The sequence below is a fragment of the Salvelinus namaycush genome, chromosome 13 (assembly GCF_016432855.1).
Source record: "Salvelinus namaycush isolate Seneca chromosome 13, SaNama_1.0, whole genome shotgun sequence".
NCBI classification, from domain to species: Eukaryota; Metazoa; Chordata; class Actinopteri; order Salmoniformes; family Salmonidae; genus Salvelinus; species Salvelinus namaycush.
In genome coordinates this window covers 30,192,341-30,218,885 of record NC_052319.1, presented here as the reverse complement: position 1 = coordinate 30,218,885, position 26,545 = coordinate 30,192,341, and the positions used below count along the sequence as shown (strand labels likewise).

At 42.1% G+C, this 26,545-nt stretch overlaps 1 protein-coding gene across 1 annotated transcript in view; it reads left to right on the top strand.

Annotated features, from left to right (window-relative positions):
* The window catches only part of LOC120058081 (mannosyl-oligosaccharide 1,2-alpha-mannosidase IB-like), a 128,967-nt gene that overhangs the window by 87,848 nt on the left and 14,574 nt on the right, over positions 1 to 26,545 (top strand). The window contains exons 8-12 of the mRNA XM_039006558.1: positions 3,010 to 3,104; positions 3,219 to 3,342; positions 6,546 to 6,639; positions 19,185 to 19,300; positions 22,662 to 22,881. Coding sequence (XP_038862486.1) covers positions 3,010 to 3,104; positions 3,219 to 3,342; positions 6,546 to 6,639; positions 19,185 to 19,300; positions 22,662 to 22,881 — 649 coding nt within the window. The remainder of the gene's footprint in view (positions 1 to 3,009; positions 3,105 to 3,218; positions 3,343 to 6,545; positions 6,640 to 19,184; positions 19,301 to 22,661; positions 22,882 to 26,545) is intronic.

Here is a 26,545-nt window from a genome sequence, read left to right as displayed (position 1 = left end):
CAATAAATTTCACATGCTGTTGTGCAAATGGAATAGACAAAAGGTGGAAATTATAGGCAATTAGCAAGACACCCCCAAAAAAGGAGTGATTTTGCAGGTGGTGATCACAGACCACTTCTCAGTTCCTATGCTTCCTGGCTGATGTTTTGGTCACTTTTGAATGCTGGCGGTGCTCTCACTCTAGTGGTAGCATGAGACGGAGTCTACAACCCACACAAGTGGCTCAGGTAGTGCAGTTCATCCAGGATGGCACATCAATGCGAGCTGTGGCAAAAAGGTTTGCTGTGTCTGTCAGCGTAGTGTCCAGAGCATGGAGGCGCTACCAGGAGACAGGCCAGTACATCAGGAGACGTGGAGGAGGCCGTAGGAGGGCAACAACCCAGTAGCAGGACCGCTACCTCCGCCTTTGTGCAAGGAGGTGCACTGCCAGAGCCCTGCAAAATGACCTCCAGCAGGCCACAAATGTGCATGTGTCAGCATATGGTCTCACAAGGGGTCTGAGGATCTCATCTCGGTACCTATTGGCAGTCAGGCTACCTCTGGCGAACACATGGAGGGCTGTGCGGCCCCACAAAGAAATGCCACCCCACACCATGACTGACCCATCGCCAAACCGGTCATGCTGGAGGATGTTGCAGGCAGCAGAACGTTCTCCACGGCGTCTCCAGACTCTGTCACGTCTGTTACATGTGCTCATGTGCTCAGTGTGAACCTGCTTTCATCTGTGAAGAGCACAGGGCGCCAGTGGCGAATTTGCCAATCTTGGTGTTCTCTGGCAAATGCCAAACGTCCTGCACGGTGTTGGGCTGTAAGCACAACCCCCACCTGTGGACGTCGGGCCCTCATACCACCCTCATGGAGTCTGTTTCTGACCGTTTGAGCAGACACATGCACATTTGTGGCCTGCTGGAGGTCATTTTGCAGGGCGCTGGCAGTGCACCTCCTTGCACAAAGGCGGAGGTAGCGGTCCTGCTGCTGGGTTGTTGCCCTCCTACGGCCTCCTCCACGTCTCCTGATGTACTGGCCTGTCTCCTGGTAGCGCCTCCATGCTCTGGACACTACGCTGACAGACACAGCAAACCTTTTTGCCACAGCTCGCATTGATGTGCCATCCTGGATGAACTGCACTACCTGAGCCACTTGTGTGGGTTGTAGACTCCGTCTCATGCTACCACTAGAGTGAGAGCACCGCCAGCATTCAAAAGTGACCAAAACATCAGCCAGGAAGCATAGGAACTGAGAAGTGGTCTGTGGTCACCACCTGCAGAATCACTCCTTTTTTGGGGGTGTCTTGCTAATTGCCTATAATTTCCACCTTTTGTCTATTCCATTTGCACAACAGCATGTGAAATTTATTGTCAATCAGTGTTGCTTCCTAAGTGGACAGTTTGATTTCACAGAAGTGTGATTGACTTGGAGTTACATTGTGTTGTTTAAGTGTTCCCTTTATTTTTTTGAGCAGTGTATATCATACACACACACACATTTTTGTAATAATGACAATTGCAACAATACTGAATGAACAATGAACACTTATTTTAACTTAATATAATACATAAATACACACACACACACACACACACACACACACACACACACACACACACACACACAGCTCTGCTTAGGAGACAAATACTCTCAACTGTTTGAATAAAAATAGAGTTTAAGTTATGAATGTTGAAAAATGTTGAAAACAAAAACTCATTTCTATATGCAGGAAATCCTATTTTAATAATGGGCATGGTAAGAATTGACGACCAAAGTGCGAGTCATAATTCCCATGACACCTTCTAGCAAAATCTGAAAAGCGGTTCCTTCATTTATTCCATAGGATATTTTTAGATTCATTTAAAATAAGGTCTGTGTTTCGTGTAGGCTTACGCCACCTTGCCAATTTTATAACTGTGTAGATATCCATAGGACAAGGTAACTCTGATCAATATTGGCTAAATATAAGCGAAGATCATTTTTTGTAGAGTGGATTTATGAAAATATGTTGACAAACGTTACCTTTATCCTAGTGAGATTTACACGGGTATCAAAACGTCGAGGCGGTTTAAGCCTGCACGAAACACAGACCTTATTTGAAGTAGATCAAGACATTCGATTAGAGTCAGCACTACGACCAGCCAGCCAGAGCCAGAGTTCCAAATCTGCAATCTGGGAATACCGCCGACCGACCCGGACTGCCAACCTGGCCTCACAGCTAATCATGAGAGAGGGAGAGCTTGTTAACCAATGAGAGTCGAAGCCGGGGGGCGGTTCTTCTAAGCTGTATGGAATTGTTATAAGAAATTCATAGTAAGGATAATTAAGCTATTTGATTTCATGTAGCTATTTGACCCCTGAAGTACACTATATGTACCCAAGTATGTGGACACCCCTTCAAATGAGTGGATTCGGCTATTTGAGCCACACCTGTTTCTGACAGGTATACAATCGAGCACACAGCCATGCAATCTCCATAGACAAACATTCGCAGTAGAATGTCCTTACTGAAGAGCTCAGTGACTTTCAATGTAGCACCATCATAGGATGCAACCTTTACAACAAGTCAGTTTATACAATTTCTGCACTGCTAGAGCTGCCCCGGTCAACTGTAAGTGCTGTTATTGTGAAGTGGAAACGTCTAGGAGCAACAACAACTCAGCCGCGACATGGTAGGCCACACAACTCACTGAACAGGACCGCCGAGTGCTGAAGCGCGTAAAAATTGTCTGTCCTTGGTTGCAACACTCACTACTGAGTTCCAAACTGCCTCTGGAAGCAACGTCAGCACAAGAACTGTTCATCACAGGCATCATGAAATGGGTTTCCATGGCCAGGCAGCCGCACTTAACCCTAAGATCACCATGCGCAATGCCAAGCGTCAGCTGGAGTGGTGTAAAGCTCGCTGTCATTGGACTCTGGAGTATTGTTACGTGTCATGTATTGTTACGTCTCATGTAAGTATGTTTCCTCTCTTTCTGAAGCTTTTTCTCAACTTTCATTCGCCCTCTCTGTCTCTAGGTGTTTAAGGTGAAGGCGGTTCAGTTGGCTGAGAAGCTGCTCCCAGCCTTCAACACTCCCACAGGCATCCCCTGGGCCATGGTCAACCTCAAGAGGTCAGTCTCAGATCACAACGCAACCCTAGATCTACGTCCGCAACTGCAACAATTTCATTTCAGCATGATTCTGTATTTAATGATTCAAAGTGTGTCTGTTTTCCCTGTGTCCAGTGGTGTGGGTCGTAACTGGGGCTGGGCGTCAGCAGGCAGTAGTATCCTAGCAGAGTTTGGAACCCTCCACATGGAGTTTGTCCACCTCACTTACCTCACCGGGAACCCTGCATACTATCAGAAGGTGAGACACCTCCTTAGTACTGGTGTGTGTGTGTGTCAGAGTGGGTGTCTGGTAGCCTGAGCAGCCGCTAGTGGGCTTTAAAGATCTCCACTATCATCTGGGCTTGATGTGTACAGAAGGTAATGCACTCGTTTCCCCATGTGAACGGTTTGTACATTAAACATTCTCCATTCAGGCTGCAAGGCTTCGATTTCCTCAACTAGATTTAATGGCGAGAAGGTGGAAAAAACGGGAGAAATCTAATTTTATTTGTCATATGCGCCGAATAAAATAGGTGTAGACCTTAGCGTGAAATGCTTACTTACAAGCCCTTAACCAACAATGCAGTTTTAAGAAAATAGAGTAAATAAAATATTTACTTTTATTTTTTACTTTATTTAGTAACACAATAAAATAACAATAATGAGGTTATATACAGGGGGTACCGGTTAGTCGAGTTAATTTGTACATGTAGGTAGGGGTAAAGGGACTATGCATAGATAATAAACAGCGAGTAGCAGCAGTGTAAAAACAAAGGGGGGGCGGTCAATTCAAATAGTCCAGGTGCCCATTTTATTAATTGTTCAGCAGTCTTATGGCTTGGGGGTAGAAGCTGTTAAGGAGCCTTTTGGATCTAGACTTGGTGCTCCGGTACCGCTTGCCGTGCAGTAGCAAAGAGAACAGTCTATGACTTGGGTGACTGGAGCCTTTGACCATTTTTTGGGCTTTCCTTGGTATATAGGTCCTGGATGGTAGGAAGCTTGGCCCCAGTGATGTACTGGGCTGTACGCTCTACCCTCTAGCGCCTAACTGTCGGATGCCGAGCTGTTGCCATACCAGGCGGTGATGCAACCTGTCAGGATGCTCTCAATGGTGCAGCTGTAGAACTTTGAGGATCTGGGGAACCATGCCAAATCTTTTCAGTCTCCTGAGGGGGGAAAGGTTTTGTCGTGCCCTCTTCGTGACTGTCTTAGTGTGTTTGGACAATGATAGTTTGTTGGTGATGTGGACACCAAGGAACTTTAAACTCTCGACCTGCTCCACTACAGCCCCGTCGATGTGAATGGGGGCGTGTTTGGCCCTCTTCCAATAGTCCACGATCATCTCCTTTGTCTTGCTGACGGGCGGTCCGTCAGGAAGTCCAGGATCCAGTTGCAGAGGGAGGTGTTTAGTCCCAGGGTCCTTAGCTTAGTGAGGAGCTTTGTGGGCACTATGGTGTTGAACGCTGAGCTGTAGTCAATGACTAGCATACTCACATAGATGTTCCTTTTGTGCAGGTGGGAAAGGGCAGTGTGGAGTGCAATTGAGATTATGTCATCTGTGGATCTGTTGGATCGGTATGCAAATTGGAGTGGGTTTAGGGTATCCAGGATGATGGTGTTGATGTGAGCCATGACCAGCCTTTCAAAGCACTTCATGGCTACAGATGTGAGTGCTACGGGCGGTAGTCATTTAGACAGGTTACATTCGCTTTCTTGGCCACAGGGACTATGGTGGTCTGTTTGAAACATGTAGGTATTACAGACTCTGTCAGGGAGAGGTTGAAAATGTCAGTGAAGACACCACTTTCCACCACCATGCTAGAGTGGCTAATGCCTAGGAATGCTAGTCCCGGATGTTGCATACCCCGTTCTCGCTATTAAATGTAAGTGTAATTACAAGCATTTCATAAGTGTCAAAGGCTTTTATTGACAATTACATGAAGTTGATGCAAATAGTCAATATTTGCAGTGTTGACCCTTCTTTTTCAAGACCTCTGCAATCCGTCCTGGCATGCTGTCAATTAACTTCTGGACCACATCCTGACTGATGGCAGCCCATTCTTGCATAATCAATGCTTGGAGTTTGTCAGAATTTGTGGGGGGGGGGGGGGGGTTTGTCCACCAGCCTCTTGAGGATTGACCACAAGTTCTCAATGGGATTAAGGTCTGGGGAGTTTCCTGGCCATGGACCCAAAATATCTGTTTTGTTCCCCGAGCCACTTAGTTATCACTTTTGCCTTATGGCAAGGTGCCCCATCATGCTGGAAAAGGCAGTGTTCATCACCAAACTGTCCCTGGATGGTTGGGAGAAGTTGCTCTCGGAGGATGTGTTGGTACCATTCTTTATTCATGGCTGTGTTCTTAGGCAAAATTGTGAGTGAACCCACTCCCTTGGCTGAGAAGCAATCCCACACATGAATGGTCTCAGGATGCTTTACTATTGGCATGACACAGGACTTATGGTAGCGCTCACCTTGTCTTCTCCGGACAAGCTTTTTTCTGGATGCCCCAAACAATCGGAAAGGGGATTCATCAGAGAAAATAACTTTACCCCAGTCCTCAGCAGTCCAATCCCTGTACCTTTTGCAGAATATCAGTCTGTCCCTGATGTTTTTCCTGGAGAGAAGTGGCTTCTTTGCTGCCCTTCTTGACACCAGGCCATCCTCCAAAAGTCTTCGCCTCACTGTGCGTGCAGATGCACTCACACCTGCCTGCTGCCATTCCTGGGCAAGCTCTGTACTGATGGTGCCCCGATCCCGCAGCTGAATCAACTTTAGGAGACAGTCCTGGCGCTTTCTGGACTTTCTTGGGCACCCTGAAGCCGCATTCACCACAATTGAACCGCTCTCCTTGAAGTTCTTGATTATCTGATAAATGGTTGATTTAGGTGCAATCTTACTGGCAGCAATATCCTTGCCTGTGAAGCCCTTTTTGTGGAAAGCAATGATGATGGAACGTGTTTCCTTGCAGGTAACCATGGTTGACAGAGGAAGAACAATGATTCCAAGCATCACCCTCCTTTTGAAGCTTCCAGTCTGTTATTCGAACTCAATCAGCATGACAGAGTGATCTCCAGCCTTGTCCTCGTCAACACACACCTGTGTTAACGAGAGAATCACTGACATGTCAGCTGGTCCTTTTGTGGCAGGGCAGAAATGCAGTGGAAATGTTTTTTGGGGATTCAGTTCATTTGCATGGCAAAGAGGGACTTTGCAATTAATTGCAATTCATCTGATCACTCTTCATAACATTCTGGAGTATATGCAAATTACCATCATACAAACTGAGGCAGCAGACTTTGAAAATTAATGTTTGTGTCATTCTCAAAACTTTTGGCCACGCCTGTACACATCAAGCCCAGACGATGGTGGAGATCTATAAAGCCCACTAGTGGCTTCCCAGGCTAAGTGTCTATGTGTTCTCCTGGGTAAGAGAGATTCATGTCTCCTCTAACCCTGTCAGGTGATGCACATACGGAAGCTGCTTGCCAAAATGGACCGACCCAACGGGCTCTACCCAAACTATCTGAACCCTCGTACCGGCCGCTGGGGCCAACGTAAGTACCTGTTGTCTCTCACTTCATCAGAGAATAATACTGACAGGTGTGTGTGCCTGTGCTCACCACTGTGGGCCGCTAGACTGTGCAAATGACTGGGTGTGAGTACTGGGTGTTTTTGGAGCTTTAATAAATATGTATAATTAAGATGCCTCCCGCCAACAGCTTCTAACTAAATGTTAATTACCCTGACTTAGACAGAGCAGTTTAATTACTGTTTCTACCTCTCACTGCTCAACCTGACCATGCACCCACACTCACTCACACGCCAGGGTTTCCATTGTGGCACCAGAAAACGTGACCGGGAAGATTATAATTTACCGGCCATTTGAGAAATGTACCGGACCCATAAGCATTGGATGTATAACCCATTAGGGTGTCTAATCATGGTGCTCAGAATGACAGAAATCACATTTAGAATATGGTAATTCATCTTAACACAACATGCAACTCATGTAATGAAGCAGCCAATAAAACATAATTTTCAAACATTTGCCAAAATGCAATTCTCCAGAAAACACCATTCTAAACAGCGCACCTGATAGCGGTTCCATATGTCACCGAGATTAAAATCTATTTTAGAAACTTAGTGAGATTCTACAGATACAACAACTCGGATGGGTTGCTAATACAGTGCATTCGGAAAGTATTGCGACCCTTTGACTTTTTCCACGTTTTGTTACTTTACAGCATTATTCTAAAATATATATTTTTTAATTCTCCCTCATCAATCTACACACAATAACCCATAATAATGAAGCAAAAACAGGTAAAACAATTTTTTAATAACAAATTTGAAATTTACATAAGTATTTAGACCTTTTTACTCAGTTCTTTGTTAAAGCACCTTTTGGCAGCGATTACAGCCTCGAGTCTTCTTGGGTATGACGCTACAAGCTTGGCACACATGTATTTGCGGAGTTTCTCCCATTCTTCTCTGCAGATCCTCTCAAGCTCTGTCAGGTTGGATGGGGAGCGTCGCTGCATAGCTATTTTCAGGTCTCTCCAGAGATGTTCGTTCGGGTTCAAGTCCGGGCTCTGGCTGGGCCACTCAAGTACATTCAGAGACTTGTCCCGAAGCCACTCCTATGTTGTCTTGGCTGTGTGCTTAGGGCGTTGTCCTGTTGGAAGGTGAACCTCTGCCCCAGGTCCTGAGCGCTCTGGAGCAGATTTTCATCAAGGATCTTTCTGTACTTTTCTCCGTTCATCTTTCCCTCGATCCTGACTAGTCTCCCTGTCCCTGCCACTGAAAAACATCCCCACTCCATGATGCTGCCACCACCACCATGCTTCACCGTAGGGATGGTTCCAGGTTTCGTTCAGACGTGACGCTTTGCGTTCAGGCCAAAGAGTTCAATCTTGGTTTCATCAGAGCAGAGAATCTTGTTTCTCATGGTCTGAGAGTCCTTTAGGTGCCTTTTGGCAAACACCAAGCAGGCTGTCATGTGCCTTTTTAATGAGTCGCCGGTTCCGTCTGGCCACTCTACCATAAGGGCCTGATTGGGGAAGTGCTACAGAGATGGTTGTTTTTCTGGAAGGTTCTCCTATCTCCGCAGAGGAGCTCTGTCAGAGTGACCATCGGGTTCTTGGTCACTTCCCTGACCAAGGCCCTTCTCCCCCGATTGCTCAGTTTGGCCTGGCGGCCAGCTCTAGGAAGAGTCTTGGTGGTTACAAACTTAAATGGTTCCATTTAAGAATGATGGAGGCCACTGTGTTGGGGACCTTAAATGCTGGGGAAATGTTTTCAAACCCTTCCCCACATCTGTGCCTCGACACGATCCTGTCTCGGAGTTCTACTGACAATTCCTTCGACCTCATGGCTTGGTTTTGCTCTGACATGCACTGTCAACTGTGTGGCCTTATATAGACAGGTGTGTGCCTTTCCAGATCATGTCCAATCAAGTTGTAGAAACAACTCAATGATGATCAATGGAAACAAGATGCACCTGAGCTCAATTTCGAGTCTCATAGCAAAGAGTCTGAATACTTATGTAAATAAGGTTTTCTAAAAACCTGTTTTCGCTTTGTCATTATGGGGTATTGTGTGTAGATTGACGAGGGGAAAAATGTATTGAATCCATTTTAGAATAAGGCTGTAATGTAACGAAGGGGTCTGAATACTTTCCGAATGCACTGTATGACTAGGCATGTGCCTTTGGCTTCTGGACAACGAAAGAATGTTGATATGAAAACCAATAGAACAGGAGAGAAATGGCGTAGCGGTGGGTCCAATATGGAAATAAAGTTGCGAAGATTATGTAATTACTCCTGTCTATACAGAAATAAATAAAATACTACAGAAAGCATGACTTAGCCACAGAGGAAACAAGGATCATTAACTAAAAAATAAAATAGCTGTGGATTGTTTCAAATCACAAGCTCGTAGTCAAGATCATGTGTCTTGAGTATGTGTCCATATGGCAGTGGCTGGTGATCTTGCATTAGTTGCTTTTAACAGTATTTTTTTTCACATTTAAATTCATATTTTTATGATTAACAAAGTGACAATGATTTTGAGAAATGACACATTTTTATTATTGAAATGAAACTGTTCCACGAAAATGTGCATGTGAAAATCAATTTGTAATCTTCCCGAACTTGAAACTCTTGAAGACCTATGAAGTCTTTATAAAAGAATTGCCTAAACATTTCCATGGTCACATTTTGCCTGTACAGTGGTTCCTCCTTTAAAAGTTGCGAGCTGCGGGACATAGAGGTACCCAGCGCCACGGCTCCAGATCACCACAAGGGGGAGTTAGAGCACTCATTATGCATTTGGGTCCCCGGGTTTTTATATGACCTTTGACGCGAGCCACCAGACCCTGGTGACTTTCTTTAGCAAAGATGGCTGACAAAACATTACGGTGGAAGCAAATGTAAGTAATTATAACATCTTAACGAGTCAAGCAAAAAAATTACAATTGAGAGGAATGTGTTAGGAAATGTAGAGAAACTATTTTTTGTCAAAGTTAATTTACGAAAATCGCTATCTAGCAAGTTTTTTTTCAGTCATTTCCAATACCAGGTGTATCAAACTCCCTTTTTTGAATGATGCTGTGTCTGCATGTATGTATTACAATTATACATTTCAACAGTGTGTACCGCTCCTGGGACATCAATGATTCCACATTGTAACTATGCAATAGACTAGAAACACGATTTAAGTAAAGGCTGATTTGTAATTCATATATAACAGGGGAAAAAAACATTACACTACACTTCTTATGCATATCTAACTCCCTTCATCTGCATTAATCTGAAAAGGTTCTCCCAGCCATGTGGATGATTGAAAACAGGGCAGCAAAGTTTGTTTGTCACCAGAGCGGTTTAGAGCATATTACTATTTGCCTGTGAATAACCAGACCTTCATACACTACTTGCTATGCTGAATTATTGACACACAACCACAGATTCTGCCATATCCTGCCAGCACGCCCACAAGTGAGCCACTCCGGCGGAGAATGACGTGTGGAAGAGGGTGAAGAACGAGATGGGAGTAACAATCCAGGCTATTTGCTCTGAGACCGGCATAGTAATGTAATGAAACAAGCAGGGAGCAGGTTTCTAACCCTCAACATTCTAGCCCGAAGTCCAGCACGCTATCGACTCTGCCCAAATATATTAATTGGAGTTGTGGCCGATTGTGGCTAAAAACACTTTATCAATTGGAATCTTTAACGTGGAAATGGGGAGAAGTATTATTATTAGTTTTTCACAAGCGTAGCAGGATGGGCTATTAGCTGAACAATAGACTATTCAACCTTTACTAAAGAATTGTCTAATAGCCGAGCTAGTTGTGAACCCCCCCAACTTACAAATCATTTCTATCTACCTACACACGGTTAATGTTCTGAAAAACTAGTTTTTCAACCACTCCACAGATTATTTCACTTATAATTCACTATCACAATTCCAGTGGGTCAGAAGTTTACATACACTAAGTTGACTGTGCCTTTTAAACAGCTTGGTAAATTCCAGAAAATGATGTCATGGCTTTAGAAGCTTCTGATAGGCTAATTGACCTCATTTCAGTCAATTGGAGGTGTACCTGTGGATGTATTTCAAGGCCTACCTCCAAACTCAGTGGCTCTTTGCTTGACGTCATGCAAAACGTAACAAAATATTGCTATAATCCTGCCTTGAAAGAAACAATGTGGTCCCAGAAACACCTCTCTGACATAGGTCCAGCATATCTCTTGATGATTTCTTCCTTAAAGAAATATTGAGCCATGATACCTGAAAAAGGAGGCAAGAGTGAAATATTGTGGGATACATAACAGTCCGTGAGGTGTAGGCTACAATATTTTATGTACCTTTTGCTTTGTAAATAGCCAAGCTTACCATCAAAAATCAAATATGGGCCTGGTCCCTGGCAAGAAATTGCGCCCCACACATGGAGTTTGAGCGGATGCTTGGGACTCGGCTTGCTTGGTCTTCTATCTTTTTTTGCTCAAGTGCCACGGTTGATTTGTCTGTGAAGATGATGTTATTGAAGGTCTCGCCAGCTTTGATCCATGCCTGGGCCTGCAGGACACAAAGTTCTTTGTTTGTCAGACGAATCGTTGGGTCGAAACTACAGAACAGTTCAAAACAAGCGAACACACATGGTTAATGTTCTGAGAATCAAAAAAAGAATATATATTTATATATATTTATATTTATTTCATATTAAAAAAAAAAAAAACATTTCTTACCAAGCGTTTCCATAAGTCCACGCAAGTTTCTTCAACTGTCTTCTGTGACTAGAGCGATGTCGATGTTGTGCGGTGATGCCAGCAGATTCCAGATAGCCTTTGCCGATCGCTCATCATTCATCAGTGAGTCGATGGCTTGAATAGTCGTGCTGGAAATGAAATACAATGTAAAAATGTGCAGCATACAGTAGAGACTAGCAGTCGATTTATTTAAACATTATTAGGCCTACTTTACAGCATTGTCGCCTACTGTACCTGTTCATTTTCCTGGGCTTTCGAGTTGTGGAGAGTCAGGTGGCACTAGTGTTGAGTAATGTGCTGTAGGTCTTATTTATTTAAAGAGCATATTGAAGTTAGAAGCAAAAGACTACAACTATTTTAGCACCGTTTCGCACTACTCTGAGACGAGCATGGGGACTGGTCTTGACAAATCAATGAGATTTTTATTTTCACTTAATCTCCTTTTGGGTTTTGGTTAGACTAGAATTAGAAAATTAGGGTGCAGAAATGTTATGCTCTTAGTGTAACCTTTATTTAACTAGGCAAGTCAGTTAAGAACAAATTCTTATTTACTAGGACAGCCTACTCCTTCCTCCCCGTCGGGGAATTGAACCCCGGTCGCCCGCGTGCCCTGCCCGCATGACACGTGATTCTTTAGCTAAATAGCCCAGTACTGTACGGCCGACCGTCACGTTGTACAGCGCCATATTTTCCGTTCCATCCTAACGGAAACCCAGAGGGTTTTTCTTGGAATAGAAACACCATAATATTAATCAAATTAATTAATGAAGTACCAGTCAAAAGTTTGGACACCTACTCATTCCAGAATTTCTTTATTTTTACTATTTTCTACATTGTAGAATGATAGTGAAGACATCACAACTATGAAATAACACATATGGAATCAGTTAAGAACAATTTCTTATTTACAAGGGCAGCCTACTCCTTCCTCCCCGTTGGGGAATTGAACCCCGGTCTCCCGCGTGCCCGCATTCTGTAGTACAGACATGGCCTGCTCTCCCTTATGTAAGAAATTAGGCACTTTCCCATGTTTACTACAGTATGTATTGTAGGCTATGTTTACTTGTCAGACTGCACAGTAGCCTAATCAACAAATGCAGGTGGCTTCTCTCTTCAAAATGCTTTAAATGCTTTATCATCCAAATGTAAAAGCATATACTGTACAGTACTGTATTTCTTCGTCAGCAACTTTATGCTTTCATTAATAAATAATGATGAAAATACTCTTAAAATGCAGATGTTGATTTAGTTATGGATCCATAACGAATTACTATGGGAATAAATATCACTGATTTACAGAAATATTGGAACAACGTTGTCTAATGAAGGCAAACAATTTAGATTCCTCCAATCCTCTAATCCTAATTAGGCTAATTTGAAGCAAGGTAAGACATGCCTCAAAATATCAAGTTAAACATTCCGGTTTCAAACTAAGTACGTTTTCAAAATGCGTACTGCCTCCAGCTCACATTGTAAAGCGGTGGGTGACGAGCTGATAGCCTGTTGCCTGCACTTCATGGTGAATGGGAGGCGCGCTTCAATTACCAGTTGCGAAATAGAGAACATGATGAAAGAGGAGACTGCTGTTCTTACTATACTATAGATCCAACATCTAATGCAGTGACGTTTTAAAGGGATACTACGAGATTCTACTTGTCCAGAGTCTGATGAACTCGTGGATACCATTTGTATCTGCGTGCAGTACGAAGGAAGTTAGAAGTATTTTCACAAGCCAATGCCGACTAGCGTTAGCCAAATGACTGGAAGACTACAGGTACGCTAGACTTCTTGCCCAAGGACCCCTGCCCAGGCAAACTGGAAAAAAGTAACGTCTTACCAGGTGAATGATAATGGCAACATTTTAAAATAAATAGATTTGGTAGACCGCAGGGGTTTTGTTAGAGTTCAGAAATATGTCTTTTCAAAACTCAGACCATCAAAAGAATCTGTGTTTTTAAACCATTTCACCTGCATTTTTTATTGAAAGTCAAGTATTTTTGCTTCAGTACAGTTATCAGGGACGTGGAACTATAGTTTTCCTTAACAGAAAATACATTTGTGAAACGCATTCGGCAGAAAATTGTTTAATTTTCATCAGATGACAACAAAGTCCAACGCTATTTGGCTAGCAGCCACACAATTTACTTAAAATGAAAAAACAAAGTCTTTCTTTCAAAAATGATGCATGGCCATCATATTTCTAATGTTATCATAGAAATAATGTAACCAGCTACATTTCCTATTGTTTTGCTTGATGTTAAAAGAAAGTAGCTGCATATCAGTCGGAGCGCTGTCTGCTGAAAGAATGCCCATCAGTGAATTCGCATCAGAGTGAAGTACAACTGAAGCACAAAATGAGTCTGATGCCGAGCAGAAATTACAATAAGAAGCATTTTAGATTTCTGTTTACAAATGGTGTGAAAAATTGAATTTTGCGTTAACTCGAACCCCAGAGACTGTTTTCATTATCTTGACCTCCCCCACAGTTCATCGGAAGAGGAAGTGTATACTCTAACAGTTTATTAGCTAGAAAGGTATCTTGGCGGTGTAAAGAAACTGTTGCTGTTTTACAGCTAATTGTCTGCAATTGTACAACCGTTTCCATTGAGCTGAGAGAAAATGTTGCAAATGTGACGCATATTTCCAGCAATTGTAGGCATTTTGCCATGACTAACACTTCCTCTGCTCAAACATTACAGAATCAATGTGCCTTGAAGGCCTGTTTTGGGAATTTTTTGTTCTCCTTGTCTAGCTTTTATTTTGATGTTTTTCCCCCAGGGGGTGGATCAGCTTGAATGTTTTTCCCCAGGGGGTGGATCAGCTTTAATGTGTGTGTGTGTATATGAGTTCCCCCCCAAAGTGTTTCTAAAAAATATATAGTAAAATATTTTTTATGCATTATTTCTATCTGGTTTTGGTCATTTAAGTTGACACTGAAACGGTTTTCCCACCCCAAAACATTACCACTTAGATGGCCCACCTAAGACTTTTCTATGCAGAAAAAGCCCTGTAATTAGCTCCAATTATTAATTTCCTCCATTTCAAAGGGTGCAGCTAGCAATATTCATAAAATAATTATTTCACACCAAAATCCCCATATATATATATATATATATATATATATATATATATATATATATATATATATATATATATATATATAAATAAAACATTACAACACTTGGATCCCCTGCAATACCTCTGTTGACCCCAGTTTGAAAACCCCTGTGCTAGCGTACGCAACCCGCTAATCTCCCTCACAAATATACTTGTTCAAGCACCCACAAATGTATGACACCACCCATGTAAAAAAAAAAAAAAAAAAAGGTAATCAACGGCCGATGTTTACTTTTAAATTTGAGTTTGACTGTTTCCATCTGATTTGATGTGACTGAAATGCATCAGAAAGGTATTGGGAAGATCATCAGGCAATAATGTTGAATGATCTTCTGTGTAGAAAAGAACATAATTGATGGTCTTGTCCACTCAGTTCTAATGGTTTATGGGCATAGTAGAGAAACATACGTGTTCCTGAGTCTTATCTTTCAGTGATGGGGTCCTAATTATTTGGAGCTTATACCATTTAAGAGAGAGAGCCACATTTGTAGGAAGAAAACAGAAACCGCTCTGTTTATTACAACCTCCTCTAGCGGCTACCGGAGGTTACTGACGTAATCCCGGTTCTTTTGAACCAAGAGCAAATGTTCTAGTTTGGGGAAACCCTGGGTTACACGTATGCACTTGCACACACACAAACACACTGTGCCCTCTACAGTGTATACCTCTTTCCAAGGTTGTTTGCATTTGGCATTTCTCTCATTTTCTCTCGATCTCTGACCCTCCGTACAGAAAGAATTATTCATTGCAAATTCCCTGTTCTCTGCCAGGGGCACACCAATCCCCCACAGCCATTTGCATAAAAAACATATTTTACCATGTGTCTGTGAGTCTCTTCAGCTCTTCAGAGGGTCAGAAGTTTACATACACTCAGTTAGTATTTGGTAGCATTGCCTTTAAATTGTTTAACTTGGGTCAAACGTTTTGCGTAGGCTACCGCAAGCTTCCCACAATAAGTTGGGTGAATTTTGGCCCATTCCTCCTGACAGAGCTGGTGTAACTGGAGTCAGGTTTGTAGGCCTCCTTGCTCGCACACGCTTTTTCAGTTCTGCCCGCACATTTTCTTTGGGATTCAGGTCAGGGCTTTGTGATGGCCACTCCAATACCTTGACTTTGTTGTCCTTAAGCCATTTTGCCACAACTTTGGAACTATGTTTGGGGTCATTGTCCATTTGGAAGACCCATTTGCAACCAAGCTTTAACTTCCTGACTGATGTCTTGAGATGTTGCTTCAATATATCCACATAATTTTATTTCCTCATGATGCCATCTCTTTTGTGAAGTGCACCAGTCCCTCCTGCAGCAGAGCACCCCCACAACATGATGCTGCCACCCCCGTGCTTCACGGTTGGGATGGTGTTCTTCGGCTTGCAAGCCTCCCCCTTTTTCCTCCAAACATAACGATGGTCATTATGGCCAAACAGTTCTATTGTTGTTTCATCAGACCAGAGGACATTTCTCCAAAAAGTACAGTCTTTGTCCCCATGTGCAGTTGCAAACCGTAGTCTGGCTTTTTTATGGCAGTTTTGGAGCAGTGGCTTCTTCCTTGCTGATTGGCCTTTCAGGTTATGTCGATATAGGACTCGTTTTACTGTGGATATAGATACTTTTGTACCTGTTTCCTCCAGCATCTTCACAAGGTCCTTTGCTGTTGTTCTGGGATTTATTTGCACTTTTCGCACCAAGTCCGTTCATCTCTAGGAGACAAAGCGTCTCCTTCCTGAGCGGTATGACGGCTGCGTGGTCCCATGGTGTTTATACTTGTGTACTATTGTTTGTACAGATGAACATGGTACCTTCAGGCGTTTGGAAAGGTCTTGGCTGATTTCTTTTGATTTTCCCATGATGTCAAGCAAATAGGCACTGAGTTTGGAGGTAGGCCTTGAAATACATCCACAGGTACACCTCCAATTGACTCAAATAAAGTAAATTAGCCTATCAGAAGCTTCTAAAGCCATGACATAATTTTATGGAATTTTCCAAGCTGTTTAAAGGCACAGTCAACTTAGTGTATGTAAACTTCTGATACAATGAATTATAAGTGAAATAATCTGTCTGTAAACAATTGTTGGAAAAATTACTTGTGTCATGCACAAAGTAGATGTCCTAACCGACTTGCCAAACCTATAGTTTGTTAACAAGAAATTTGTGGAGTGGTTGAAAAACGAGTTTTCATGACTCCAACCTAAGTGTATGTAAACTTCCGACTTCAACTGTATATAGATATATGTACTGCGTATACAAAATATTAGGAATCTTTCCATGACAGACTGATCAGGTGAACGCTATGCTCCCTTATTGATGCCACTTGTTAAATCCACTTCAATCAGTGTAGATGACTAGGAGACAGGTTAAAGAAGCATTTTTGTGCCTCGGGACAATTAATATGTATTAATTGGATTGTGCCGTTCAGAGGGTAAATGGGCAAGACAAAAGATTGAAGTGCCTTTGAATGGGGTATGGTAGCAGGTGCCAGTAGCAGAGCCATGACACTCAGAAAGAGTACTGTGTTCTCCCCATGATGCCTGACTATGTTTAACCTCTCTGTTGTAGGTGGGACGTTTGCGTCCCACCTGGCCAATAGCCAGGGAAAATACAGAGCGCCATATTCAAATAAAATTATATAAAAATCAAACTTTCATTAAATCACACATATAAGATACCAAATTAAAGCTACACTCGTTGTGAATCCAGCCAACATGTCAGATTTCAAAAAGGCTTTTTGGTGAAAGCATAAGATGCTATTATCTGATGATAGCACAACAGTAAACAAAGAGAGTAGCATATTTCAACACTGCAGGCACGACACAAAACGCAGAAATAAAAATATAATTCATGCCTTACCTTTGACGAAATTCTTTTGTTGGCACTCCAATATGTCCCATAAACATCACAAATGGTCCTTTTGTTCGATTAATTCCGTCTATATATCCAAAATGTCAATTTATTTGGCGCGTTTCATCCAGAAAAACACAGCTTCCAACTTGCGCAACGTCACCTACAAAATATATCAAAAGTTACATGTAAACTTTACCAAAACATTTCAAACTACTTTTGTAATACAACGTTAGGTATTTTTAAACGTTAATAATCAATATATTTGAAGACGGGATGATCTGTGTTCAATACAAAAAGAAAACAAACTGACGCAACTTTTCTGGTAATATGCCTCTCTCAAACAATTTACTTCATGTGACCCTCATTTAAGATGGCCGTACTTCTTCATTACACAAAGGAATAACCTCAACCAATTTCCAAAGACTGGTGACATCCAGTGGAAGCGGTAGGAACTGCAAACAAGTCCCTTAGAAATCTGGTGTCCCAATGAAAACTCATTGAAAAGAATAAAGATTCTGAATGGTTTGTCCTCTGGGTTTTGCCTGCTACATAAGTTCTGTAATACTCACAGACATCATTCAAACAGTTTTAGAAACTTCATAGTGTTTTCTATCCAAATCTACTAATAGTATGCATATCTTATATTCTGGGGAGGAGTAGCAGGCAGTTGAATTTTGGCATGCTATTTATCCAAAAGTGAAAATGCTGCCCCTTACCCCGAAGAAGTTAACTTCAGTTGTTAGCCAGCAGGGAGGGACTTGAAACAAATACCAAAATATACTTTTTGTTGGAATTTTCCTTTATTAGTCCATTGTTGACATAGTCCCAAATGTTTCGCTTGTCAGCTTTCAAGTTTTCAAGTTATGTAACTTTCAAAATACAGAGATCGTCTCTGTATGATGTAATGCTGAATTTTACATCATACGGGGAGGATTTTTATTTGTTTTGAAAGTTACATGTCTTGAATGCTGACAGTCCCAAAATGTTTTGCTTATGTCAACAATGGACTAATGAAACAAATAGATCATTTTTGGGTTGAATTTTATTTTAAGTCCCTCCTGGCTAACAACTGAAGCTTAACAGAGTCAGGCCTCATGGGGAGAACACGGTACTCTTTGAGTGTCTTGGCTCTGCTACTTAAACTACCACATTGTTTAATACTGCAGAATCATGGCTCGGGGTAGTCTGTGACAGATTGAGAGAGTGTGTGTGTTGGGGGGGGGGGGGGTGCCTACCCATCTGTGTCCTCTTGCTGAGTGAGATTTGGCACATTCTCCTGCTCACTGTAATGTGTCCCTTTTTTAGGCCAGCTAGAAAGCCTGAATCAATTTTTACTACAACACTTTGGGTCTTTAAGTAGTACATCAGGGAGAAAGTAAACAACCCAAATCATCTAGTCTCTGCCATCATACTGTAAAACGGGCAAATAATCTCCATAGCCGTTTTGTTGCTGTAACTTAACACTATTCTTCAGTAGGTGTTTTAACTGGTTCTAACTTAAAACCCCTACTGAAGAATAGTGTTGACTGGTTCTAACTTAAAATCCCTACTGAAGAATAGTGTTGACTCTGGTTCTAACTTAAAACCCCTACTGAAGAATAGTGTTGACTGGTTCTAACTTAAAACCCCTACTGAATAATAGTGTTGACTCTGGTTCTAACTTAAAACCCCTACTGAATAATAGTGTTGGCTCTGGTTGGAGTTTTAAGGAAAACGTCATCCAATGAATAATTATCTTTTTGTCCCTATGACTACCTCCATCTTTTCTTTTTTTTCTCTCGCTCTTCCTCGCTTTGTCCCTTTCCCCACCCACTTTCTCCCATCCCTCCCTCTCTTCTTGTTCTTCTCTCTCTCCGCCCCTCCCTCCCCCTGTAGACCATACATCAGTTGGAGGTCTGGGAGACAGTTTCTATGAGTACCTGCTGAAGGCCTGGCTCATGTCAGACAAGACCGACACAGAGGCACGCAAGACCTACGACGACGCTATCGAGGTACGCACCACACCTTTTATCTGGTCTCCATGGAGACTGGCTTCCCTTGCCTGGTCTACATGGAGATGGCTTTGATTGGCAAACACACAGCTGTGTTTCAACTCATCTACCCTACCCTGAAATAGCAACTACCTTGCTCTATATCCTTCAGGCCAGATAGTTAGGATTGTTCCTCAACTCCTCAGTCCTTTAACTTCATTGGGATAGGGGGCAGCATTGGGAAGTTTAGAAGAAAAGGGTGCCCACTGTTACTTAGGCCCAGAAGCTAGGATGTGCATACAATTGGTAGATTTGGATAGAAAACACTCTAAAGTTTCCAAAACTGTTAAAATAATGTCTGTGAGTATAACAGAACTCATATGGCAGGCGAAAACCTGAGAAAAATCCAACCTGGAAGTGGTGGTTTAACTTCTTATGGCTGCAGCCCGGTGTCGGTACACTTATGACAACAGCCAGCTCAAGTGCAGGGCGCGAAATTCAAAATATATATTTTTTAAATATTTAACTTTCACACATTAACAAGTCCAATACAGCAAATGAAAGGTACACATCTTGTGAATCCAGCCAACATGTCCGATTTTTAAAATGTTTTACAGCGAAAACAGCACGTATATTTATGTTAGCTCACCACCAAATACAAAAAAGGACAGACATTTTTCACAGCACAGGTAGCATGCACAAAGCCAACCTAACTAACCAAGAACCAACCAAACTAACCAAGAAACAACTTCATCAGATGACAGTCTTATAACATGTTATACAATAAATCTATGTTTTGTTCGAAAAATGTGCATATTTCAGGTATAAATCATAGTTTACATTGCAGCTACAATCAGAAATTGCACCGAAAGCAGCCATAATAATTACAGACACCAACGTCAAATACCTAATTACTCATCATAAAACATTTCTGAAAAATACATAGTGTACAGCAAATGAAAGACAGGCATCTTGTGATTCCAGCCAATATTTCCGATTTGTTAAGTGTTTTACAGCGAAAACACAATATAGCGTTATATTAGCTTACCACAATAGCCAGAAACACAAGCCATTTCCCAGTAGCAAAACGTTAGCGATCGTAACAAACCAGTAAAAGATATATAATTTTTGACTAACCTTGATATTCTTCATCAGATGACAGTCCTATAACATCAGGTTATACATACACTTATGTTTTGTTCGAAAATGTGCATATTTAGAGCTGAAATCAGTGGTTATACATTGTGCTATCGTAGCTACTTTTTCCCACAACGTCCGGATATTTTTCTGACACTTTTTCTGACACACATATTCTGACCAAATAGCTGTTCATAAACATAACTAAAAAATACATGTTGTATAGGAAATGATAGATCCATTAGTTCTTAATGAAATCGCCGTGTTAGAATTCTAAAAATAACTTCATTACGACATCCAGCTTCGGTATAGCTAGAGTACCCAAAAGCTGGGCGCCGACGACTAGTTCACATGTACGACAGATATATGAAATAGCATCATAAAATGTTTCCTACTTTTGCTGATCTTTCATCAGAATGTTGGACAAGGGGTCCTTTGTCAAGAACAATCGTTGTTTGGATTTAGAACGGCCTCTTTCCCTCTCGATTTAGCAAGCACACTAGCCAAGTGGCACAAATCTCTCCATGTCAACAAACGGAAGAGAACGGAACACGGCAAAACTCCCGAAAAAAATTCAATAATCTGATTAAACTATATTGAAAAAACATACTTTACGATGATATGGTCACATGTATCAAATAAAATCAAAGCCGGAGATATTAGTCGTCCATAACGGCAGCTTATCAGAAGGCAAATCCAGGTGCCTCCTCGCGCTCTCCAGAAAACAGGAAATGGGTGACACGTCATACAAAGAGCTTGTATTCCACTAAAGACCAAGATAAACACTCAATTTCTTATCTCACCGCCTCTTGACATCCAGGGGAAGGTGTATGAAGTGCATGTATACTAATATGTATCATGCCCATTTATAGGCAGGAAGTAGAACAGAGCCTCGATTTCAGACTTTCCACTTCCTGGTCAGGAAGTTTGTGCCAAATGAGTTCTGTTTTACTCACAGATATAATTCAAACGGTTTTAGAAACTAGAGAGTGTTTTCTATCCAATAGTAATAATAATATGCATATTGTACGAGCAAGAATTGAGTACGAGGCCGTTTGAAATGGGCACCTTTTATCTGGCTACTCAATACTGCCCCTGCAGCCCAAACAGGTTAAGTGAATGTCTATCCAGTATCCAGTGTCTGTGGGGTCAGATTGCACTTCCTAAGGCTTCCAGTAGATGTCAACAGTCTTTAGAAGTTGTTTCAGGCTTCTATTGTGAAAGGGGAGAGAATAAGACCACTCAGTGTAAGTGGCTCAGCTGAAAGCCATGAGTTGTTAATCGCGTGTGGCCGTGAGCGCGCCGTTCGTTCTCTTTACTTTCTAATGAAAACGGTATTGTCCGGTTGAAATATTATTGAATATTTATGATAAAAAGATCCTAAGGATGGATTATAAACATCGTTTGACATGTTTCTACAAACTTTAATGGGACTTTTTTGACTTTTCGTCTGGATGTTGTTGTGCCTTTGGAATACTGAACTAATCGTGCGAACAAAACGGAGGTATTTGGACATAAAGAGGGACTTTATTGAACAAAACGAACATGTATTGTGTAACATGGAGTCCTCGGAGTGCCACCTGATGAAGATCATCAAAGGTAAGTGATTAATTTAATCGCTATTTATGACTTTTGTGAGTCCTCTCCTTGGCTTGAAAATGTCTGTATGGTTTTTATGGCTAGGTGCTGTCCTAACAAAATCGCATGGTGTGCATTCGCCGTAAAGCCTTTTTGAAATCGGACACTGTGGTTGGATTAACAAGAAGTTTATCTTTAAAATGGTGTATAATACACCTTGTATTTTAATTATGAGATTTCTGTTTGAATTTGGCGCCCTGCAATTTCACTGGCTGTTGTCGAGGTGGGACGCTATTCCCAGAAGTTAACTGCAGGGTCAACTGGGTTCCATGTTTGCCTTTTATTCAGTGTGTGATTTAGTTAACAGTAAGCAGATGCCTGGACTTTATGGCCAGTTATTGATGTTGATTGATCAGGTACAGTAGGTGCCAGGGAGAGGAGAACAGCAGATTCTGCTGCTGCTCTCAAGGACTGGAGCTGAGAACACTTAGACAACATTGTCCCTGGCACAGCAGTGGGAACAGGAACAAAGTACCTGTCCTTTATCTCTCTCTCTGCTTCATACACACACCTACCCCTTCTACCATCACCACCTACACACCCTCCTCCCTAAACACACACCTTGCTCTCCTACCACCACCCACACCCTTTCCCCACCTCCCTCCAGGCCATCGAGCGTCACCTGATCCGTAAGTCCAACGGCGGCCTGACGTTCATCGGGGAGTGGAAGAACGGCCACCTGGAGAGGAAGATGGGTCACCTGACGTGCTTTGCCGGGGGGATGTTCGCTCTGGGGGCCGACGGCTCGCCTGACGACAAGGCTGGACACTACCTACAGCTGGGGGCTGAGATCGCACACACCTGCCACGAGTCCTACGACCGCACCGGTGAGACACATCTAAACATATAGGGAAATCAAAGAAAGTTTAGGTATAAATGGTAACTTGTTATGGGGTGGTCTTGGTACTATGGATTTGAGTTGTTCCCAGATGTTGAGTTAGATTTAGTGTGAGCTCAGGATAATGTGTTGTTTTTTTTAAAGTGAGGTTACCATTGGAACTGGCTGAACTTCCTGAAAGTAAGGTTTGACTGATGATATTTCGTAGTTTTATCCAGCGTAGGGTTGCACATTTTGGGGAATATTCAGAGGTGGAAACTACGTGGGAATTAACGGGAATATATGGGAATTAACAAAAATATATGCAAATTAATATTAATAGCATTTAAATGTAGATGTTTCTTTAGCATTGGATATATTTACCATATCAAATGGAGACAAACATAAACATTTTACCTTATCATAAGTAGACATAATTGCAAATGATTAAATCCTTCCAATAGAAAAAAATAAATGTAGTTTCGAATTGAACTTTAATTAAATGAGTTGACTCGGGATGGGATGATTTTACTGAACAACAAAAGAAAGGGAATATTGAATGATCCCCAATGATCCATCGCGTCTCCGAGAAACGTTTTCAACATGCATCTGTAAAATGATAGTGTAGAAACTAAAGCTTTGGTTGTCTTCCTCTCAGGCTTCCATGTCTTCTCCCTGGACCTCTTTAATGTCCACCTCTTGCACATCAGACTGAGGCCTCATCTTCACTGTCACTTTCCAACCTTGTTGAGGATGGCTTGTTGTCAGGCTCAAAAAGCCCCAAATTTGCCCGGATGGCCACCAATGTTTCAACCCTTGTATTGGTCAGCCTGTTGTGTGCTTTGGTGTGTGTGTTCCCAAACAAGGACCAGTTGCGCTCTGAGGCGGCTAATGTTGCTGGGATTTGGAGGATGATGGAGGCAACAGGGGAAAGATTCTCAGATCCACAAAGTCCCTTCCACCAGGTTGCTGATGAGATATGTTGGCACGACTGCCATATTGCATCTCCATCCCAAAGCCCTTGCTTGGAAGTGTACTTCACCAGACTGCCAAGAACCTCGCCCTCATCCAGGCCAAAGTGGTGAGATACGGTAGTGATGACACCATAGGCCTTGTTGATCTCTGCACCAGACAGGATGCTCTTGCCAGCATACTTGGGGTCCAACATGTACGCTGCAGCATGTATGGGCTTCAGGAAGAAGTCTTCATGCTTTTTGATGCATTTCAGAACTGCTTGGAGCAACAGTGAAGTGGGCAGGGCAGTATGGATTTCTTATCTTACATCTGCAAGCAGAGTCTGAACAGCAGACAGGATGGTATTGTCTCCCTCAATCCGTGCAATGGCTACTGCTATAGGTTTCAGGCTGCTTACCCTCTCTCCCAAAATACATCATCCAGGAGGATCCTCTTGATGGGGCTGTCCATATCGACAGACTGTAATATGGCCATTTCTTGGAGAGATACCTTTCCCTCCAGGAGATGTCAAACATGATGACAACACCACCCCAACGGGTGTTGCTGGGCAGCTTCAATGTGGTGCTCTTATTCTTCTCACTTTGCTTGGTGAGGTAGATTGCTGCTATAACTTGATGACCCTTCACATACCTAACCATTTCCTTGGCTCTCTTGTAGAGTGTATCCATTGTGGAGCAGATTCAATGCACGATCAGCACAGCCAATGGGTGTGATGTGAGGGTAGGACTCCTCCACTTTAGACCAAGCAGCCTTCATGTTCGCAGCATTGTCTGTCACCAGTGCAAATACCTTCTATGGTCCACGGTCATTGATGACTGCCTTCAGCTCATCTGAAATGTAGAGACCGGTGTGCTCTTGTAGAATACTGGTGGAGGTGGTGTAGTTAATTCCATTGCCATGAGGTGACCATTCTTTGACCATGCGCGTTCACATGAGGAGGACCTCCGTTCCATCGCTCATCTGAAGTCAATGTAATTCTCCAGTTGGAACGTTATTCAAGATGTATGTTAACAACATTCTAAAGATTGATTCAATACATCGTTTGACATGTTTCTACTGACTGTTACGGAACTTTTGGACATGTCTTCACGTTTTAGTGAACGCGCTTCGTGACTTTGGAATTGTTTACCAAACGCGCTAACCAAAGTAGCTAATTGGACATAAATAACGGACATTATCGAACAAATCAAGCATTTATTGTGGACCTGGGATTCCTGGGAGTGCATTCTGATGAAGATCATCAAAGGTAAGGGAATATTTATCATGTAATTTCTGGTTTCTGTTGACTCCAACATGGCGGCTAATTTGACTTGTTCTGAGCGCTGTCTGATTATCGCATGGTTTGCTTTTTCCGTAAAGTTTTTTTGAAATCTGACACAGCGGTTGCATTAAGGAGAGGTATATCTATAATTCCATGTGTATAATTTGTATTATCATCTACATTTATGATGAGTATTTCTGTTGAATAGATGTGGCTATGCAAAATCACTGGATGTTTTTGGAACTAGTGAACGTAACATGCCAATGTAAACTCAGATTTTTTTATATAAATATGAACTTTATCAAACAAAACATACATGTATTGTGTAACATGAAGTTCCATGAGTGTCATCTGATGAAGATCATCAAAGGTTAGTGATTAATTTTATCTCTATTTGTGCTTTTTGTGACTGCTATCTTTGGCTGGAAAAATGGCTGTGCTTATCTGTGGCTTGGTGGTGACCTAACATAACCGTTTGTGGTGCTTTCGCTGAAAAGCATATTTGAAATCGGACACTTTGGTGGGATTAACAACAAGATTACCTTTAAAATGGTATAAGACACATGTCTGAGGAATTTTTATTATTTGGCGCCCTGAACTTTCACTGGCTGTTGTCATATCATCCAGTTAACGGGATTGCAGCCATAATAAGTTAACTAGTAAATACAAGCCTACAGCAAAGTGTGTTTAAATCATTTCTAACTTGTTCACAATTTCTGATAGTTTTTGCTACCATGTGGGTTTTAGCTTGCTTGATCCTGCTAACTGAGGAGTGTTAATTCACCTGTTTCCATACATGTTTCATTTTAAAACATGTAGCTTACAAAGGAGTTGTTTAATCTAACTGCTCAACTATTTATCTGTACATGGAATTGTATTTAATTTTTTTACAAATGTTTTCCCTAATCTTCACAGGAAAATACCACGGGCACTATCTGATGTGTGGAGACATTTCACTGCAGCTAACGTAGAAGGAAAAGCTGTGTACATTTGCAAATACTGTGCCAAATCATATGTGAAGAATGCAACAAAGATGCAGAATCATCTGGCCAAGAGCATAAAGTTCCCTCAGCTCTCACAACAAGCAACCTCTGACAAAAGTCGTGAAAATGATGAATCAGACACCTTATCGATAGCAACAGCTCACGGTCCTCCTGGAATCAGAAGTTTTTTTGACTCAATGGAGGAACGTAGTCAGAGAAATGCTGATTAATGTGTATGCAACTGGTTCACCTCTGATGCTCACAGGCAGTGTGTATTGGAAGAGATTCTGAATGTTGTTTGCCCAGCATTACACCCCTCCAACCAGACATGCTTTATCTACTCATTTGCTGGATGCAGAGTTCAACAGAGTTCAAGTGAAGGTCAAGCAAATAGAGAAAGCAGACTGTATTGCAATCATCTCTGATGGGTGGTCGAATGTTGTTGGGCAAAGAAT